The 8,459-nt window shown below is 46.4% G+C and overlaps 1 protein-coding gene across 1 annotated transcript in view; it reads right to left on the reverse strand.

Annotated features, from left to right (window-relative positions):
* The window catches only part of FAM174A (family with sequence similarity 174 member A), a 29,312-nt gene extending 21,156 nt beyond the window's left edge, over positions 1–8,156 (reverse strand). Inside the window, exon 1 of the mRNA XM_019483969.2 lies at positions 7,830–8,156. Coding sequence (XP_019339514.1) covers positions 7,830–8,104 — 275 coding nt within the window. The 5' untranslated portion in view covers positions 8,105–8,156. The remainder of the gene's footprint in view (positions 1–7,829) is intronic.
* Between the last annotated feature and the right edge of the window lie 303 nt (positions 8,157–8,459).

Raw genomic sequence — 8,459 nt, forward strand, 5'->3', positions numbered from 1 at the left:
GCCAACAACCTGCTAGATATAAAAAGAAATAAGAAAGACCAGGAAACCAATGTGACCAGATTTACAGGACTGGACTGGAGTCAAGACAAGAAGCTGGGTTTATTATTACAAGAAGCTCTGCTAGGTGACATACTATAGTAGTGGTTCTCAACCTTTTTTGTACCAGGACCCATTTGTAAACACCACTTGCCAGTCCCCACCCAGTGCCCCTCACTCCTGACCCACTGCCCCTACCCACAGCCTACAATACATAATTATTCCTTTACACAGGAGGAAGCAGCACTGTGAACTCTTGGAGTGAGAAGGGGGCAGGTGCCTTTGCCCTCCTGCTCCACTCCCCACAGGAATGGGAGGTCTGGAGCAGCCCATTCATTTCCCCAGACCAGGCTCACCCAGCCTCAGGAATACGCAATGAACAGGGGCGAAGGGCAACTGCAAAATGGATGTCTATACCGCTGCTCCCTATTCCAGAATAATTTCTAGCAGTGGAAATTTTTCACCACTAGAAACAAACATTTGTGCAATATCTTAAAATGGGACAATCAGCTTGTCTTTAGGATCCCAGGACAAAAGGCTTTCTCCAGGAGGAATGCAACGTCTCTTTTTAGCCTAAAGTGCAAATCGCCCTCAATCTCGCTGACTTTTATGACTATAAAGGACAACTCAGGCAAGTAATTCCTATGACCCCAGTCCCAGACATATTTATTCACATGATTTAGAAAAACTAGACACACACTTAAATACATGTGTACTTACAGCATTGTGGAGCTATAGGGCATAAGCCAGGGGTGAACAAAATATGGCCTATGGACTGGATTCAGCCCACTATGGGATTCTATCCAGCCCACGTCAGGTCCCTTGGTCCCGCCAGGCCTGGGCATTGGGGAGTAACCCAGGCCATGGCATGTGTGGCTGGTCTTGTTGTTCCTGGGTGCATGGCTGGTTGAGGGCAGTGCAGCAGCCAGGCTTCACTTCCTGAAAGACCCCCCCCAGAGGTGACTCCTTCTGGCTGCTGATGCCAGTGTCACTGGACCAAGAGGGCAGGCAGGGTCCCTGTGGAGACTGTCCTGGGACCCCCATGGACAGGGAGGGCTCAGCCGGGCAGAAGGGATGGGGCTGTATGTAGGCAAGGAGTGACGTCTGTAAGCAAGATGGGCAGGCAGGGTTGGGGCCAGGATAACAGGGTTGTGACAGTGTGGGGCCAGGGCAGAGTTGTGATCTGCTCCCCATATACCACTACCTGCAGAACCAGTGCCCACTGCAGGGATGTGAGGGGAGTGGCTCCTGGGCTCTGCCCCGGGCCCTTAACCCATACTGTAACCACCCCATGATCCCAGTTTCAGCTGTACCCGCCCATCCCACTCCCAGATGCAGCTCCCCGCATGCCCGCAGCTCCATCCTATCTGCCCAGTTGAGCACACCCTGCCTGCAGGGGTCCCAGACCAGTCTTCACAGAGATGTGACCCATCCAGCCCCCAAACATGCCATCTGGCACTCCCAACAGCGGATGCAGGGTGGACGGGCCAGGGCCAGATAGGATCAATTGTCACCCTCCCCACCACCCCCTCAGCAGCTCAATGAAACTGCCTAAGTGGCCCTCCATCCCAAATAATTTCCCAACCCTGGACTAAACCTATATAGCCTTAATGTGGTGAGCTATACTGATAAGAAAACAGGAATCTTATTCAGTTGAACAGGGTTACTCATATAAATGAGGATCTACAGCTCTGAGCTCTTTAATTCTTTCAAATAACAGTTACTTACTTTGAATGAAGTATTAGCCATTTTCACAGTTTAATAACTTCGCAGATATTTTAAATAATACTGTTTAAAATTTAGAGTTCTTTAAAAAAAGTCTTCATACTAAATATGATATTAGTTAACAAAACACTGAAGTTTTATATCTATTTTTACTATTCACACCATGCAACATTGTCTTTTTTCGAGAAAAATGAAATATCTCAGATTTCAGTTTCTAACTTTCAAGTTTTTAGAACAGTGCTACTAGTTCTATTAAAAAATGGTGGGGAAATTTAAAATATCATGTGTTTACAATAGATTTGTAAAAAATAAAATATAATCAGGGCAGTTTTCTCTTGGTCTTATATTTTGCAGGAGGGATTTACTTGGAAATAAATCTGTTCTTTGGCATTCATCTGCTACTTACAATTCCTCATTTGAATTCATAAAAATCAAATATACTAAAACAAAGTGTCAGCATTTTAAATTAAATGTCCTATATCATGAAGGGTACAGAACAAATTATAATGAATAGGAAAGTTCCCTAATTATAAGCAACAGTCTGAACACCCCCATAATGTCAAAGCCTCACAATGGAGGATTCTCTAAGGATGAAAGAGTAGTTAGCGTACCCATAGCCATTCAGTCTTTTTCACTAGAGAAAACAAAAACAGACAACTGGCAGACTACCAAATTATTTCATTTGCAGAAACTAACAATCACTAATAAATCAGGTCAAATTTGAAACTGAAACAATACAGTAAACTTACATCTGTCATCAAAAGAGCCAGATTCCCCTTACAGCTTTGATACTTAGTTTTCAGGCTACTCTTGTTTTGACTTGGAAAATCATTATCACTCTGCTCTAAGAACATGACCTTACGCCATCAGAAAAGGATGCAAGATATTGGTTTGTAAGTTTACTTACAAGAAACAATATACAAGGAGCAAAAAAATGATTTTTTCTTAAAATTAAGCAAATAAAAGAAAACGAGAAAACAGGCTAAGGCTATCACTGTTTTGCCTACCCTAATCTTAGAAAATAGGACATTACGGCTAAAAACAGATACAATTTTTGTTGTAGTATCAGCTGCGCTAAGATGTGTCCTGATGCAGCTGATCTGATTAATCAGCAAAAAGGACACTGCCACTTTCCTGCACTGCTGGGCCTCAGCTAATCCCAGAGCTTCAAGAGCCTGATCCTGCAGGACAATGGTCCTGAGTGTCAAGCCCTGACCTGGGGCACCACAGTGTGAAAGTCTGTCCTTCGAATTTATACATCTACAAGCACAGAGCAGGGTACTGTCCTTGCAGAATGCTTCCCAACCTGGGGTGCAGAAATATGAAATGCGTGCCCCAGAAATCCCCCAGTAATCTCAAACATAAAGCAAACAGACATCCACTGCAAAAATGCGGCACAAATTTATACCACCTATTGCCATGGCCACAATTTGGGGCATTTGTGACATGACAATGGCCAAAGATGTGTTTGCATTGGCTTTGCACCACCATAAACGTTTCTATGGCGGTATAAATACCATGTCACCAAGTCTGTTTTAGCCTTATGTTATGACATAGAAATAACGTTTTCCCTCTGGTGTTCTCCTAGAGGAGTGGCCAGGTTTTGTAGTTTTTAACCTTGTTCCTACCTGCAAAAGATTGTGTAATTAATTAATATATTTTTCAGTTGGATACATCAACATGTCAGGCTTATCCACCTCCATCACTTAAAGTGTTTCAATATAATGGCATTGCCAAATTCGTAATTTACATGCACAGAGGTCCTAGTTATGTACGTTCACGGAGAAACTTGCAAGAATATTTTTTGTCTTTCACTAGCTTTATATGAGGGGCAAAGGATGTGTTCATGGATTAAAAACGTTCTTTTTAACTAGTTTTGCACTTTCATCTATTCTATGGGAAAAGGGGGCATTTACATGTTCAGTTTTGCTGTTCGAAGCAGATGTATTATTTAAATATACAAGAATGCTTTAAAAGTTCCTATTCTGTCACATTCCAGAACCCAGAAACTTAACATTGCTGCTGCTTGCTCTTCTTTTCCCTCTGCCACTGTTTTTTTGTCACCAGGGCAGGTAGAAACCCTGATTTCAGTGGCAGATAAGGAGGAATGGGGCAGGAGAGTGGTGTTAACTCCCTGGGTTGTGGAGCCAGCAGGAATTAATGCTACACTGCAAGGGCTCTGGCAGCCAAGCCAAAAGGCGTGCAGCTGGACTCCCCACCTTTGCAAGCTGGATATGGAGCACAAGCCCGATATGTTGTATTTGTTATGATCTTAAACATGAGTTTCACTGGTTGGGGGGAGGAATGAGGGGGGCAATGAAGTGTCAAATTAATATTTGATAGGGTCTGCTAAAATTATATTTAAAAACTTGACCATAATTTACACATGAAAGCATGCATCCTCCCTCAGTAACTCCAAAAGGTCTGTACATGCACAGACAACTAACTGTGCCAGATTAATTGCTTTTATCTGCACCTGACCTCATGTACTTCAATGTTCTAGAATTTATATTGAAAGGATAATATTCCTACTTAGTAGAGCTGTTATATAGTGCAATATAGTTGCTAATGTACTATTAGAGGAATGACAAGTTATTTTTAAAGCTTGTATATCTGACCAAAAAACACACAAACAAACAAATACACACAAACAAACAAACAAACGTTTATAGCCATTGGGTATGTGCTGAATATTTTACACTGGTTGGTGAAAATTAGATTGATCTTTTCATTGCAATCCTAAAGTACAAACTATATTTGATCATCTACCTAAGATCCATCTTTTGGAAACATAAGATGTAAGTTAAAAAGAATGACACTGAAATGCATCTATATACAAACACACAGAGAGAGTATGCCAACTCACATGAAAACTGGTAAGCTCATTTTAGGGTTACTGACATGCTGAATGTTCACTATAGAAAAAGTAAGTGTTGCTATAAGTAGTAACCTATCAGTTTACTGGTTTTATGATCTTAAAAAGAAAATTAAATAAAGAAACATGCTCACTAATGTCCATTCTTTTGATCCCTGGCGCAGAAAAGATTAAAAAGATGCATGATTCACCAGCATGATTCAAACTTGATACAGTCCTCTCTCTCCAAAGAGTCCCAAAGAGTAGTAGGAAGAAACTTCTCATTGGCTCAGTATTCTGTGCATAATATCACAGAATAGCACTGTATCAATAAACCACAACAGCAAGCTGTAAGGAAAAAGGGATATTATTCAGGCTGCAGCATCAAAGTTAAGTAAAAAATAACTAGTTACATCTAACACTGAACCCAATATCTTCACTTTATCAAGTGCCTGATATAGGAGCTCAGATGATAGCTAGTTGACCAAGAAAAGTTGTGATGCAAGCTGAATATTTCAAGAGGAGAGAGGAGTTTTTGTTATGTACCTTATATAATCTTAATATTTTACCTGTCTTATAAGGGTTTTTTTTCCCCTTCTGTTGTAAGCTGTTCTGACCATTTTTTGGGGAGAGGCAAAATATAAATCAAGAAAAGAAAAAGGGAAAGAAATTCCAGAGTGTGAGTTCTCAGACCTCTCTGGCTTGCATCTCTGGTGTCTGCCTGAAGTTTGGGAGATGCTGTTTTTTCCCCTACAAATCATTATTTGTAGAATAGTTTCTAGAAACCTCAGTTTACCAGATACTTCAAGCATACACACAAAAAAGGGCTCTAACCTGAACAGGTTACAGAACAAAGGAAGAAACAGGGCAATAGAAAGAAGTGGAAAAGCAAAAGAAGTTCAGAGATAGTTATGGCTAGTGTACCCAGTAGCAATCTCTCTACTACAGCTACCTATGTACCATTCAGCATTTTGCAGGCAAACAATGACTGACTTCTATGCAGAAATTAAAAGGAGGATAATATAGTGGTGATTTTAAAGGGAGGAGCTTTTGTAGTAATGTGGGGGAAAGCACAAAGAAAAATAAGAAAAAAGAAAAATTGACAGCTGTGCAACAATGAGTAGACTCACTGGCTTAAAGAAGGGGAGGATTAATCCATGAAAAGCTTTAGAAATAACAACGAAAAGTATTAAAACTTAAATGCAAATGTTTGATATAGTGGGGAAAAAAGCAGTCCTGGTAAAAGAGTCAGCGAAATCATGGTGCTATACTAAAAACAAGCTAGCAAGGGAATTCTTTCAGCAGCACTGCAAACATACTCAAAACCTAGTGTTAGCCTTTGGGGGATCAGAGTGACATGAAATGTTTGTTATACTAACATTACAACTGCCAAACAAGGACCTCTGGGCTGAACACAACTGTTCATTTACTGGGTCAAACCATAGACCTGTCTTGCCCAGTTGCCTCTGTCACTCAGCCCAGTGTGCTCTACTCAGTGCCCCTCTTCAGTATACTAGTTATACACCTTTGACCCTCACTCCTGTCCCTGTTTTGTTATCATTTGTCCCCATAAATCAGTTGCTACTTGCCTGGTAGCCTCCCTTTCTGAGGAAGGCTTTTAGTTTTACATGGGCACTGGCCCACAATCCCTCAAAGTGGCAAACGGGCCTCTCTCTCTCTCTCAGTCTGGTGTGCTCTGCTTGGCATCCCCCCTTGACGCACTGATTTTTATCCTATAAAACTTCACTGCTGCTCCTCTTTTGTCTTTTATTTGTCCCATGAGTTTAGCTGACACATATCCAATAACTCCCTCTATTAACATGGGGAACTAACTTTCTCTGTGGGCTAAAGGCCCTGTGTGTCAAACAGGCTTATGCCACTCAGCCCAGCATACTCTGCTTGGTGTCCCCCCTTGGGGCACTTGTTTTCAACCTATGACCTCACTCCTGCTCCTGTTTTCTCTTTAGTTCTCCTCCCAAATCAACTGATGTATAACCAATAGTTCTCCCTGCCCCAATATCCTACCCTGGGGGTCTTCAAAAGGAGGCTGGATAATCACCTAGCCGGGCTCGTTTGACCCCAGCATTCTTTCCTGCCCGTGGCAGGGGGTTGGACTTGATGATCTACTTGGGTCCCTTCTGACCCTACCTACTATGAAACTATAACAGGGCAGAAGCCAATGACGATGCGCAGGGGGTGCAAAGGGGTGCATGTGCACCTCCTGAGAGCGCTGGTGCACCCCTTGACAGCCAGCGGGGGGCCCCTGACAGCCAGCATTCCCTTAGGTGACAGGTGGGGGGGCAGGTGGGAGCACTTGTGCCCTCCCTGAGAGCACCAGCCGGGGAGTAGGGCTGCCAGGAGAAGCGCTGCTGGCACTTCTGGTTGCTGACTAGCCACTGGAGAGCAAGCGTCCTCCCTGACTCAGAAGGCACCAATCGTCCATGATGGAGTATAACTATTACGCCATGGGCATCAAGCCTGAATTAACCCTATGTGTCAAACAGGCCTGCGTCACACAGCAGCAGACAGGAAGAACGAACTGGCTACAACCAGGATTTTTTCCTTCAACTGTTCCCCTTTCACTTGCAGCCTCCAGTACTTACGCATTTATACTTGTGCTCTGGGAGTGGAGGGGTGGGGCGCTTTAATTACAGTGCTCTAATTAAAGTGCCCCGAGCGTCACGCGCACCAGTATTCCTGCGATAAAAAATGGCAGCAGGGGAACTTAAACGAGCTTTAGTTGAAGCACCCCTGCTGACATTTTCCAGCGCAGGGACGCTGATACACGTGATGCAGGAGCTTCCTGCGTCGCGGTAATTACCATGCTCCAGCAGACTCAATGAATTGGCCATCGTGTGACTGAGGCGATTAATCGAGCCTGCTCTAAGGCGCTGTCGCTACAGCCTCAGTTCTGCTTGTGCAGAGGCGCCCTTAAGGTGCAGGAAGCTCTAATTCAGAAGCCCTACCAAGCCTCCCATTTTGCACAGGCCACAGTGTCCAACAGCAGCTTAGACGGGACACTTCGCCAGCCTTTCTGCCCAGGGCCCCATCGTCGCAACCTGGTGGGGCTGGAAGCTGAGCGGACACCGGCCCCGAGCACAGGTGCTGGGCTGTGGCCCGCGGGCCGCGGGGGAGGGCGCGAGCAGCAACCCCATGGGAAAAGGGGGTGGGAAGTGGGGGTGCCTAGCACGGCACGGCGCGGCGCGGCGCTCACCGCACGGTCCGGATGACGAAGTAGACAATGAGGGCGGCGCTGGCCAGCACGAGCACGGACAGGGCGCGCTGGGTCATGGGCGGGGTCTGCGGGGCCGGCGCCGACACGGCAGGCAGGCCGCTACCGCTGCTGCTGCTACTGCCGCCGCTCGGCGTGGCCCCGCCGGGGGCGGCGGTGAGGGACGGCGAGCGGGGCTGCTGCTGCTCGGCCCGGGGCTCCGCGCCCAGTGCGCCCAGAACCAGCCCGGCCAGCAGCCAGCGCAGCGCCGGCCCCATGGCGCCGGCCCGGCCGCCGCCTCCCCGCGCCCCGCGGCCTAAGCGCGGCCGGGCCCTGCTGCGGCGCCGGAACCGGAAGCCCGCGCTGAGGGCGCTGCCACGGACGCTCCCGCCGGCCCGGCTGTTGCCATCACGTGACCGAGGCGCTGAGCTCCCAGCCCCTGCGGGGGAGGGGGTCTGCGCATGCGCGGCTGAGGCGCCGGGGCGGTCCCTTGTGCTTGAGTCACAGGCTTAAAGCCGCTCCGCTGGGAGCTTGGTGGCTTCCACCATCTGGTGCCCGCGGCCTGGGGCAGGCGGTTGGTGGGCGGGGTCTGGGTTCAATCCCAGGGTCAGACCTGCCTTGTGGCAGGACCTT

Source organism: Alligator mississippiensis, chromosome 3 (assembly GCF_030867095.1).
Source record: "Alligator mississippiensis isolate rAllMis1 chromosome 3, rAllMis1, whole genome shotgun sequence".
NCBI lineage: Eukaryota > Metazoa > Chordata > Crocodylia > Alligatoridae > Alligator > Alligator mississippiensis.